General features: G+C 40.0%; 1 protein-coding gene across 1 annotated transcript; it reads left to right on the forward strand.

Moving 5' to 3' along the window:
• Positions 1-8,309: 8,309 nt before the first annotated feature.
• Positions 8,310-10,602, forward strand: TMEM252 (transmembrane protein 252). Its single transcript, XM_075279223.1, has 2 exons — positions 8,310-8,590; positions 9,515-10,602. The coding sequence occupies exons 1-2, from the start codon at positions 8,310-8,312 to the stop codon at positions 9,789-9,791; spliced, it is 558 nt and encodes a 185-aa protein (XP_075135324.1). The 3' UTR covers positions 9,792-10,602.
• The last annotated feature ends 3,050 nt before the right edge of the window (positions 10,603-13,652 follow it).

Raw genomic sequence — 13,652 nt, forward strand, 5'->3', positions numbered from 1 at the left:
CAGTAGTAAAAATTGTGGGTGCACATAACCCCCATATATTCTTTGAATTCCCAGTCAGACAATGGCACTGTATACCAGTATTAAAAATTGTGGGTGCACATAACCCCCATATATTCTTTGAATTCCCAGTCAGACAATGGCACTGTATAGCAGTAGCAAAAATTGTGGGTGCACGTCACCCCAATATATTCTTTGAATTCCCAGTCAGACAATGGCACTGTATACCAGTATTAAAAATTGTGGGTGCACATAACCCCCATATATTCTTTGAATTCCCAGTGAGACAATGGAACTGTATAGCAGTAGCAAAAATTGTGGGTGCACGTAACCCCCATATATTCTTTGAATTCCCAGTCAGACAATGGCACTATATACCAGTATTAAAAATTGTGGGTGCACATAACCCCCATATATTCTTTGAATTCCCAGTCAGACAATGGCACTGTATACCAGTATTAAAAATTGTGGGTGCACGTAACCCCCATATATTCTTTGAATTCCCAGTCAGACAATGGCACTGTATACCAGTATTAAAAATTGTGGGTGCACATAACCCCCATATATTCTTTGAATTCCCAGTCAGACAATGGCACTGTATACCAGTAGTAAAAATTGTGGGTGCACATAACCCCCATATATTCTTTGAATTCCCAGTCAGACAATGGCACTGTATAGCAGTAGCAAAAATTGTGGGTGCACGTCACCCCAATATATTCTTTGAATTCCCAGTCAGACAATGGCACTGTATACCAGTAGTAAAAATTGTGGGTGCACATAACCCCCATATATTCTTTGAATTCCCAGTCAGACAATGGCACTGTATAGCAGTAGCAAAAATTGTGGGTGCACATAACCCCCATATATTCTTTGAATTCCCAGTCAGACAATGGCACTGTATACCAGTAGTAAAAATTGTGGGTGCACGTAACCCCCATATATTCTTTGAATTCCCAGTCAGACAATGGCACTATATACCAGTATTAAAAATTGTGGGTGCACATAACCCCCATATATTCTTTGAATTCCCAGTCAGACAATGGCACTGTATACCAGTATTAAAAATTGTGGGTGCACATAACCCCCATATATTCTTTGAATTCCCAGTGAGACAATGGAACTGTATAGCAGTAGCAAAAATTGTGGGTGCACGTAACCCCCATATATTCTTTGAATTCCCAGTCAGACAATGGCACTATATACCAGTATTAAAAATTGTGGGTGCACATAACCCCCATATATTCTTTGAATTCCCAGTCAGACAATGGCACTGTATACCAGTAGTAAAAATTGTGGGTGCACATAACCCCAATATATTCTTTGAATTCCCAGTCAGACAATGGCACTGTATACCAGTATTAAAAATTGTGGGTGCACATAACCCCCATATATTCTTTGAATTCCCAGTCAGACAATGGCACTGTATACCAGTATTAAAAATTGTGGGTGCACATAACCCCCATATATTCTTTGAATTCCCAGTCAGACAATGGCACTGTATACCAGTATTAAAAATTGTGGGTGCACATAACCCCCATATATTCTTTGAATTCCCAGTCAGACAATGGCACTGTATAGCAGTAGTAAAAATTGTGGGTGCACATAACCCCAATATATTCTTTGAATTCCCAGTGAGACAATGGCACTGTATACCAGTATTAAAAATTGTGGGTGCACATAACCCCCATATATTCTTTGAATTCCCAGTCAGACAATGGCACTGTATACCAGTATTAAAAATTGTGGGTGCACATAACCCCCATATATTCTTTGAATTCCCAGTGAGACAATGGCACTGTATAGCAGTAGCAAAAATTGTGGGTGCACGTCACCCCAATATATTGTTTGAATTCCCAGTCAGACAATGGCACTGTATACCAGTAGTAAAAATTGTGGGTGCACATAACCCCCATATATTCTTTGAATTCCCAGTCAGACAATGGCACTGTATACCAGTATTAAAAATTGTGGGTGCACATAACCCCCATATATTCTTTGAATTCCCAGTGAGACAATGGAACTGTATAGCAGTAGCAAAAATTGTGGGTGCACGTAACCCCAATATATTCTTTGAATTCCCAGTCAGACAATGGCACTATATACCAGTATTAAAAATTGTGGGTGCACATAACCCCCATATATTCTTTGAATTCCCAGTCAGACAATGGCACTGTATACCAGTATTAAAAATTGTGGGTGCACGTAACCCCCATATATTCTTTGAATTCCCAGTGAGACAATGGAACTGTATAGCAGTAGCAAAAATTGTGGGTGCACGTAACCCCCATATATTCTTTGAATTCCCAGTCAGACAATGGCACTATATACCAGTATTAAAAATTGTGGGTGCACATAACCCCCATATATTCTTTGAATTCCCAGTCAGACAATGGCACTGTATACCAGTATTAAAAATTGTGGGTGCACATAACCCCCATATATTCTTTGAATTCCCAGTCAGACAATGGCACTGTATACCAGTATTAAAAATTGTGGGTGCACATAACCCCCATATATTCTTTGAATTCCCAGTCAGACAATGGCACTATATACCAGTAGTAAAAATTGTGGGTGCACATAACCCCAATATATTCTTTGAATTCCCAGTGAGACAATGGCACTGTATACCAGTATTAAAAATTGTGGGTGCACATAACCCCCATATATTCTTTGAATTCCCAGTCAGACAATGGCACTGTATACCAGTAGTAAAAATTGTGGGTGCACGTAACCCCAATATATTCTTTGAATTCCCAGTCAGACAATGGCACTGTATACCAGTATTAAAAATTGTGGGTGCACATAACCCCCATATATTCTTTGAATTCCCAGTGAGACAATGGAACTGTATAGCAGTATTAAAAATTGTGGGTGCACGTAACCCCCATATATTCTTTGAATTCCCAGTCAGACAATGGCACTGTATACCAGTATTAAAAATTGTGGGTGCACGTAACCCCCATATATTCTTTGAATTCCCAGTCAGACAATGGCACTGTATACCAGTATTAAAAATTGTGGGTGCACATAACCCCCATATATTCTTTGAATTCCCAGTGAGACAATGGCACTGTATAGCAGTAGCAAAAATTGTGGGTGCACGTCACCCCAATATATTCTTTGAATTCCCAGTCAGACAATGGCACTATATACCAGTAGCAAAAATTTTGGGTGTATATAGCCCCAATTCTATTGCTAGGGGACTTGCAGGGTATTTCTGAGGTGAAGGTGGGGGGGCACACCGTTGGAACGGGGATTTGGGGTGTATATATGGGGTATACGGGAATACACTGTCAGTGTGTTCCATTCAGGATCCTGGGAAAGCTGGGTTGCGGCGATTGAGCCCGTCAGTGCCACGTTACACTGACAAGCTTCTCCCTGGAATTGAAGTTATATGTAAGCCCAATATATTCTTTGAATTCCCAGTGAGACAATGGCACTATATGGCAGTAGCAAAAATAGTGGGTGTATATAGCCCCAATCCTATTGCTAGGGGACTTGCAGGGTATTTCTGGGGTGAAGGTGGGGGGGCACACCGTTGGAACGGGTATCGGGGGTATATATCGGGTATACGGGAATACACTGACAGTGTATTCCATTCAGGATCCTGGGAAAGCTGGGTTGCGGCGATTGAGCCCGTCAGTGCCACGTTACACTGACAAGCTTCTCCCTGGAATTTAGCTCTTATAAGAGCTGTTGGTTGTCTTCTCCTTCCTATCCTAGCCTGTCCCTGCCTACCCAGAATCTAAGCCCTAGCTAACTGGACGGAAACCTCCGTCCTCGGTGAATTGCAAGCTCAGAATGACGCGAAGCTGGGCGGCGCTGTTCTTTTAAATTAGAGGTCACATGTTTTCGGCAGCCAATGGGTTTTGCCTACTTTTTTCAACGTCACCGGTGTCGTAGTTCCTGTCCCACCTACCCTGTGCTGTTATTGGAGCAAAAAAGGCGCCAGGGAAGGTGGGAGGGGAATCGAGTAATGGCGCACTTTACCACGCGGTGTTCGATTCGATTCGAACATGCCGAACAGCCTAATATCCGATCGAACATGAGTTCGATAGAACACTGTTCGCTCATCTCTAGTGTTTAACAATAAACATCTACTGTACATTAAATACAATGAGTGTACTGACATGGTGAAATGGGGGACCATCTGATTCAGGGACCAACTAGAGGATTCACCTGTTGAAGCCACTATTTGTTTTGGCTGAAAAACCACTGTAAAATCTGTAACAACTAACTCTTGCCTGATTGTTTATGTGCTGGTGTCCCTCCAGTAGGCTGCTGCCTCACTCTTACCTTGAACTAAGGCACTTTTAGCTCTGTGAGCCACAGACTTAAGCAGCAGAAAGATGTTGCAAGATGACTGGTGATAGGGGCCCCTGCAGTGCTATTAAGAAGATGGGTCCCAGGGATGCTGTTTGCCCTGACTCTACCTAGATGTCCGCCACTTTGTGTGTCTACAGTACACAAAAATAAACTGGGTAACGCCTATTGTATCTTAAATGGTCTCTGACTTTCTCCTCTTCCCCTCCGTCTCCCTTTCCCCCACGCCCAAATTTTGTGTTTCGTATGCATCTCTAGACTCTTGGATTCCATATGCTCCGTTATTTGTTAATATGTTTTATGCCTTTCTTTATTATTGCACTTTGTTCTTTGTAAACATTTTCAATAAAAATTACAGTTAAATAAAAAAACAAAAAACTGAGTAGTTTCTGAAATAATGCACACAATATATTATACTGACACATAGCCTGGTTGAGGTGTTTAACAATAAACATCTACTGTACATTAAATACAATGAGTGTACTGACATGGTGAAATGGGGGACCATCTGATTCAGGGACCAACTAGAGGATTCACCTGTTGAAGCCACTATTTGTTTTGGCTGAAAAACCACTGTAAAATCTGTAACAAAAAAGTATATATTATATTGTACATACCCATAGCCTCAGAGACAAATGTAAAATGTGCTGCAGCAATATTGTGATTACTAGCAGCAGAAAAACTGATAGGACACCATGTATGACGTATTATACAGTCATAGAGCAGCCTTCCCAGCAAGATCCTGCACAGATTTCAACTTTTCATAAAAATGAGGTACCTCTTAAGCTTACTGGTATACTTACACCATCTCTTTGTGATTGTAATTATATAATCCACTACCGCCTGAGGCTTAGACTGACTATTCATCTTAGGTGGGATCGACTGATAAACTAATGTTTTGGGAGTTTCCAGATTTCTCTTGGATTCCAAAATTCTCATTGCTTCCATGTGAATTAAGCTACTGCCACAGAGGGTTGGCGGCAACTTATTTCTCTCTATTGAAAAAAAAATGTCTGGAAAAATGCATTCTTATTTATGGTGGATATGGGAGCACTAACTGTCGGCCTTCAGCAATTGTATGACCAGTGTTAAAAGTCTATAGTGTACTCCTAGTACCAAATCATACATCTGGGGAGGGAAAAACAAGTTGTTGCAGCAAGTGAGAGGAGGATAGTCCTCGGACAATCATGGGATCATCTGCTTTTACTTCTTAAGTCTAAAGTCCTTTTTTCCACAGCTGATTTCTTTGTAAATTAGTAGAGTTTTCCTCTGTAGACTTTCTGCCCCTATTATACCGATACGGAAAATGGCAGCATTTCTGTAGCTATAATTGAGATGCTGCGACTTTGACAGCTGCAGTCCACACAATTCATTGAGACCGCATTTGTATCTCAACAGTTAAAATCAAGATAATAGCGCTATATAAAATGGCAATGCTATAAGTAAGACCCTATAAAAGATTTCCTAAAGATGAAGATCCTAGATATATGCTCCATACTGGTGCAAGAAAAAACTATAGTAATCTTATGTGCAAACAGCAGTTACGTATTGCTACATAACTACATCTACATATACAGTATGCTGTACATGAGTTAGTCTCTGGAATTCTACATTGATAAAAGTCAAGAAAATACAATAAAATGAAATTCCACTGGGAATGTTTGTATGTTCTAGAAGCATAACCTTTAGTGTTAAAGTAAACTTCTGAACAATTTCTATTTTATGGCCATATATACGTGTGCAGTAATGCGGCTTCCTTTCCTACTTACGCAATCCTTGGAACATTCTGCTACAGCGGAATGATGAGTGAGTGTTTTTCCCTACTTACATGTCAAAGAGTAACTGCGATTAGCACAATCTCATGTTCACAGACAAAAACAAGCCATATCCTTCTAGCATAAGTAGCTTTATCATATCTCGTCTGCAATAACAGGTCATGTTTGAAAGACCTTGTGCTTTGTAGCCTATGGTTGGTTGGTTATGATACTTGCTGCAAAAGATATAGCTCGGGGGTTTTCAACATATTCATTGCATTTAATTAAACTAAACTGCCCTCTAATTCTCTAATACACATTAGAGTACTGTATGTGTCAGAAGAATAGGAAGAATCTACAGACACAGGCCCTTCGTGTTACACATCTAAGGGCCCCTTCACACTACAGATACGCTGCCTGATTCTGAACGTTAAAACGCGTTCAGAATCAGCGCGTATAAAGCAGATGCCATTCATTTCAATGGGAGCCGGCATACGAGCGCTCCCCATTGAAATGAATGGGCTGCTTTTTACTCTACGAGCGCTCCCATTGAAGTGAATGGGAAGCGCTCGCGTGTATGGCTCGCTGTGTGAAGGGGCCCGGCACTCGGCTCATTCTGAGCCGTACACACAAGCGCTTCCCATTCACTTCAATGCGAGTGCTCGTAGAGTAAAATCAGGCAGCGTATCTGTAGTGTGAAGGGACCCTAAATGCCAGGTCATGCAAATAAATGTTATTCTTTGTATAATGAAAGGGTATGCAATTTTTAAATATACTTTCTGTATCAATTTCTAATTGTTTTCTAGATCTCTGCTTGCTGTCTTTCTTTGTTTACTTCAAGAGGATAAAATTCATTCCATGATCATGTGATATACAGTCCAAGGTCATGTGATATACAGACCATAGTCATGTAATGTACAGTCCATGGTCATGTGATGTACAGTCCAAGGTCATGTGATGTACAGTCCAAGGTCATGTGATACACAGTCCATGGTCATGTAATGAGCACACAGGTGCACAGCTCGTTACCAGGCAGATGTCTGATTACTGAGCTGTGACTATAATAACCTGTGTACCTATGTGTTCATCACATGACCATGGACTGTATATCACATGACCTTGGACTGTACATCACATGACCATGGACTGTACATCACATGACCTTGGACTGTACATCACATGACCTTGGACGGTACATCACATGACCATGGACTGTATATCACATGACCTTGGACTGTACATCACATGACCTTGGACTGTACATCACATGACCTTGGACTGTACATCACATGACCATTGACTGTACATGACATGACCATGGTCTGTATATCACATGACCTTGGACTGATTTTTAGCTACTGCAAATAAGCAGAATGAATGACAAGCAGATATTTAGAAAATGGGGAGGAATTGATGCAGAATGTATGCTGAAAAATTGTATAACTTTTTTATTCTATAAACAATAACATTTATTTGCTGAAACTGGACATCTTCTTTAATGGTTGGAATTATTAGAGATCCTGAACCCCAAAGTAAAACCTGTATCTGGACCGCCCACCTGCCATGTGCTCAGAGGAAGGCACAGACAGCTGAGGACCCCTGTGCATAAACAGTTATGTGCCCTTTGTTTCCTGACATCTCAGCATAGATCACCCCCTTATGTCTCAGGAGTAATTGTCATTCCTGATGTTCATGAGTTTAGGAATTTATTTGCAATCTGGAAAGCTTCTAGTAAGGTGATATGATCCCCTGCCCATGTGGCACCAATGGTATTACTGATCATGGCATACTCATGTCTTGTCATGTTGTATGGGGGCATGGGGTTGTATGGGGGCATTTGATCACCCTCAGTCACTAATACCCAAGTGTAACTGCATTTTCTGCATCCCCCTAAAGTTAAGCCCCTGTTATTGATAAAACAAGTTGTTTTTCCCTTTTAGTGTTCATAAATATTATTACCAGGTAGCATATAAATACGCTCCTGGTTCAAAACAAGAAGTGGTATAGGAATGGAGTACATCATTAGAATTAGTATGTGTTAGCTATGTGACTAAACGCTAACCTTACTGGAAATGACATGTAATACTACCGCCCCATGGTTAATGAATGCCATGTGTATGACTTTTATCAATCATTGTCCAAAGGGCAGCTCTCCTACTCTTATATAAATCCACTGTGCAGTGAGAGTGACAGTATTCTGTAGCTTTTCTTAGCTGACAGTCGCAGCTTGCAGTCATGAAGATGAAGACTAGTGTATACACAGTGCTCCGATTCTCTCTCCTAGTCATTGGCTTTTCTCTGGTGTGCCTGGGAGCCTTTTATGTATCCTCAAGCTACTCTTGTAACTGTCGGAGTGAGACCATTGTGGCATATACCTTAATGCCGTTAGGATTTGTTCTTCTCCTGATTGGGATTTTTTGGAGCACGTATCATGAGGCTAACCACAAAAGTCTATTCCAGAATGTTATTAGGCGAATTCATAGCCAGCAACAAGTCCATATTGAGACTGTAGACAGGTATGTAGTAAGACTTCAACTGTACTCAATATTCATTTTATATTAATCTGTACATAGGTATAGGCTGAGGGATACATAGATAGATAGATAGATAGATAGATAGATAGATAGATAGATAGATAGATAGATACTCCAAAATGTGCAAGATAAAATAAGATATCATATATGTATTGATATATGGACAATACATCAGGTTTTAGACATAGTAACATCATCTTGTATTGAAGGCAGAGTGTCTAAACATGCAGGTATTAGAAATTCTTCAGATGGAATGATATATTCAGAATTTATTATACTGAAGTAAAAGGTGGAGTTCCCAGAAGAACCACCCCATTGTTATTTTGTCTAGAAAGGTAAAACAATGTGTGAACGACAGCTTTACGCACTTTCTTCATATGAGTCATCTCGAAATGAAAGGTATAGGGTGGAGTCACTTACCGTAATGTGTCTGTTATAGTGTTGTGATCTTGTAGTAAATGGAATAAGCTATATCAGTGGAGTTTACAGGATTAAGTCTACACTATGACTTTTTGTAGTGCTGATGTTTATTTTAAAAGAGTATCCCCATTTGGGACATTTATGGCCTATCTACAGCAAATGTCATAATTGCCCAATAGATGTGGGACTCAGTTTTATCTTGAGAAAATGGGTCCCCGACCCATATGACATGGCTGCATGTGCACTTTCTCCATTCTTGGGATTTCCAAGATTAGCCAGCCTTCCAGAGGTGGGACCTCCTTGTGTCAGACATAAACATTACTGCCATGTGGTCCTCTAAAATTCACAATGCTTGTGCAATATCAGTACTACAACATGAGCATGCAGCTTTAGAAATAATATGTGAGGCACTGTTTATTTCATGCACTTGTTTTACTAAAGAAGAGGCTCAATAATAACAACCTTCTCATCTTTATGTCTTCACAGGCCTGATTATTACCCTCCATCTTATGACAGTGTTATACAGGACATCACTCAGAATTTTAACACCACTTGTCATATTGATATAAACACAAGGGGCTTCAACATCCCTCCTCCTCTGTATACTGCGACTGCTTTGGAAATTGTGGATGAAACCTATAATCATGAAGAACTTCCTCCCTCGTATGAACTTTCTCTACAAGCGTCCACCTTGGTGTCAGCGGTCAATTCAGTAGCTTCACAAGAAGCTGAACGTGATAATAACGTGGAGACAAATGACTGATTACATGGACTAATTTGCTTAAGTTGACAAATATGTACGTTTGACAACTGACCAGTAGAGGGTGCTGTAATGGAAAATGAAATGTTGCCATATGTCACTGCCAGTACAGTGAGAAGTAAGTGGCGTAGCAGAGCAACAAAAGTGAGGTGGGAAACAGTAGGGGTGTAACCAAGTCCCGTGATCTGAGGAGCAGGTTATGTTGTCACCTACACATATGTGGCATTTACAAATATGGAGCACTGGTGAAGACAGATTCCACATTAATGAAATGTTTCTTTACCAAAAGAAGTGTGTATGCCTATGAAAGGTGTCAGGAGTGAGTGGAATCATGTGTACTGTAACGTATGCGAACTATACAGATGAGTCAGATAACCGTCATGGAGATGAGTCAGATACAATGTATAGGCTTCATTCTAGTACATTTCTGTACTAACCTGTTGGTAATACAACTGCCCTGAAATATTTACAGCATAGAGCAGACAATGGATCATATTGCATGGAACATGCTAGACAGGAAATTAAGGAAGTCTATGGCTATTATTGTTTGCTTATAATCTGTATCTACACAAACACTTGTAGCCTAGAATTGTTCAAAATGGATACACAGTACTATGTGACATTGACGGACATTGTATATCCAGGGCTGTAACACTGGTGTTAACAACATTATCAGATATTATATGGTCCAGTGCTGGTATGAAATGAAGGCAGTATGCAGAAACTGCATAGTAAGAAAATGTTACAGATATTAGTCTGACAACTATCAGGAATCCTTCCTCTATTGTTAGATTAAACACTATATGAAGTATTGCAAGCTGTCAGTTCTACAGCGACATGCAGTTCTTATGTTGTTTCATCTATTATATTTAGGTTTTTCTTTTACTGTTTGTTCTGTTCTCATTTTAATATATGTTTTGTTTGCTAAAATAAATATTTAATTTGAATATCAACCTTTCAGTGAAAATGTTGTCATTTATTACATCAAAAGCAATAAGGTTTTGGGATGTTCACTTGACATCTTAGGCCGGGTTCACACAGGGTTTTTGGGGCCAGATTTTAAAGCGTCAAAAAACCGCCTCCCATTGAATTCAATAGAATTGAAGCGACATGCCCTTTCTTGAGGTGGAGTCTGTGGTGCGACAACTCCCTACGGACTAGGCCCATTCATTTGGGCCTAATCCGGAGCGGAATGCCACAACTGGATGCCGGTCCACTGGATGCACTGCATCAGCATCCAGTCACGGCTAGCCGTTTTTTGGACCAGATTCTGAGGAGGCCACCGCATCAAAATCCGGTCCAAAAACTCCCCAAAAAGTGTAAAAGAAAGTGGCAGTGCTGTTTGTATCCACTTCTTATTATCTGTCTTCCTATAGACATAGTAGGTATTTTCTCCCCGTGTTTGCTTGGGTTTCCTCCGGGTACTCCAGTTTCCTCACACTCTCCAAAGATATACTGATACAGAATGTAGATTGTGAGCCCTATATGTGACATTAGTAACTGACAATGTCTGTAAAGCGCTGCAGACGCGCTATATAAGTAAACAAAATATTTAATTACAATAATAACATACATGTCACTGTCACTTTGACATAACTTTGGCCGTGTTTGCTATAAAAGGGCTAGATAGAGTTCTAGGAGCCCTGACAGTGTCATACACTAGGTTTATAGTAATTTTAAATTATGGTTTATGATGAATTTATTCGACCCAAAACAAATCTTTGCTCCTAACCATCCAAATCTGAATCAAACCTTAAGGGAGCCTTCACATGGAGTAAACGCTCGTGCAAAATACACGTATAAAAATACGCCTGTAAAATGTCATTGAAGTCAATGGGAGTCTTATTTTTACACGTGTATTTTTACACATGTACTTTGCAAAAATATACGCACGTTTACTCCGTGTGAAGGCTCCCTAAGAGTTTTGCCCATCTCCAATAGTAATCCATCACTCCTTAGCCTTCATTTTTTTTCTGAAAGCTGTGCTGTGGGCAAATGCTCTATTTTTCCTTTGATACATCTTGCCCTCTGTCTTCAGATTGAGCAAAGATCCAATGTCACATCACAGGTCATTCCAATAGTTTTTTTTGCCATATGTATCCTATTAATATTATAAATGTGAAAGTTTGTGGGTTTGTGAGTTTGGATGTTCGGATGTTTGTTCCTCAATCACGGAAAAACCGCTCCACCGATTTGGCTGAAATTTTCCACAAACATAGTTAATACACCCGATTGCGCAATAGGCTACTTTTCGTCACCATAGCGCACATACGTTTGTGCCAGGACCCCCACAAAACCCAAACTCACACCACCATCTCTGCAATCTCACACACTTTGGACCATAGCAAGCCACAAAATTCATATTGCCCTCTACAGCCTCGCCCCTAACCCCACACACTCTCATATACATATACTTTACCACTTTGCCCCTCACCTTAACGATACTCCAGGAGGCTCTCTTTAACGCTCCGGAGCAGCCATGTTTGCCGACCCCCACCGCTCTGACAATCCGCAACACCCCCCACCCATGTCAATACCCCTAGGAGGTCTAATAAATGCAAAAAAAAAGTTTACAAAAAGTAAAAAAATATAAAAAAAAAAAATACAAAGGATTAAAAATTCAAATCACTCCCCTTTCCCTAGAACACATATAAAAGTAGGTACATACTGTGAAACACATACACGTTAGGTATCCCCACGTCCGAAATCGCCCGCTCTACAAAGATATACAAATATTTTTCCTGTTCGGTAAACGCCGTAGCGGGAAAAATGGTCAAAAGTGCCAAACCGCCATTTTTTCACTGTTTTGATTCTGATAAAAAATTGAATAAAAAGTGATCAAAGCAATAACATTTCCCAAAAATAGTAGAACTACAAAGTACACCCGGTCCCGCAAAAAAAGACGCCCTATACATCCCCGTACACACACGTATAAAAAAGTTACGGCTGTCAGAATATGACGACTTTTCAAAAAATAATTTTTTAACACAGTTTGGGATTTTTTTAAGGGGTCAAAATGTAAATAAAACCATATAAATTTGGTATCCCCAGCATCGTAACGAAACACAGAATACAGGGGACATGTCATTTTGGTTGCACAGTGAACGCCGTAAAACCAAAGCCCGTAAGAAAGTCGCAGAAATGCATTTTTTCTTCAAATCCACCCCATTCAGAATTTTTTCCCTGCTTCCCAGTACATTATATAGAATAATTAATGGCGGCATCATGAAGAAAAATTTGTCCCAGGAAAAATTAAGACCTCATATGGCTCTGGAAGCGCAGAAATAAAAAAGTTATGGGGTTTAGAAGGAGGGGAGTCACAAACGAAAATCAAAAAATGCCATCGGCGGGAAAGGGTTAACTTCAAATACTTCTGTCCCAAAGTCACTATGTAAAGTTTCTCACAGCACCGTATATATAGCAGCTCAAATACAAATTAACTTCAACACAAAAGTCTCACGTATTTTCTGAATTACAGAAAAAACAAGATACAAAGTTACATTTCATATCCCATACCTTATACACAGTACGAAAACCTTACCCACGCCTGTATATACCCACTGCTACAATCACCGCAGACAAAGTCGCGGGTAACAGCTAGTAATAAAATATATTTCAGATGATGCGGTTGTGTCATCACTTATTTCAGTGTTAGGAATGTACGATGACTATCATGACCGCTGTCCGGGTTATTATGACTGCTTATTGATGTGTTTTTACACCATAGAAATGGTGATGCTTTTTACACTTCATACAAGTGCCTGTATTTTACTTACTTATGATGGAATGACACTACTGAGTAGTAATGAAGAAGCTTATCAGATATAACCACTATCATTTTAAAAGTGCTACAAATTCATTGAA

Source organism: Leptodactylus fuscus, chromosome 1 (assembly GCF_031893055.1).
Source record: "Leptodactylus fuscus isolate aLepFus1 chromosome 1, aLepFus1.hap2, whole genome shotgun sequence".
Lineage (NCBI taxonomy): Eukaryota > Metazoa > Chordata > Amphibia > Anura > Leptodactylidae > Leptodactylus > Leptodactylus fuscus.

Excerpts from the sequence above, each read along its gene's own strand:
- TMEM252 (XM_075279223.1), top strand. The coding sequence starts at position 8,310 with ATGAAGATGAAGACTAGTGTATACACAGTGCTCCGATTCTCTCTCCTA. Across the intron at positions 8,591-9,514 it reads CATATTGAGACTGTAGACAG|GCCTGATTATTACCCTCCAT; the intron begins GTATGTAGTAAG and ends ATGTCTTCACAG.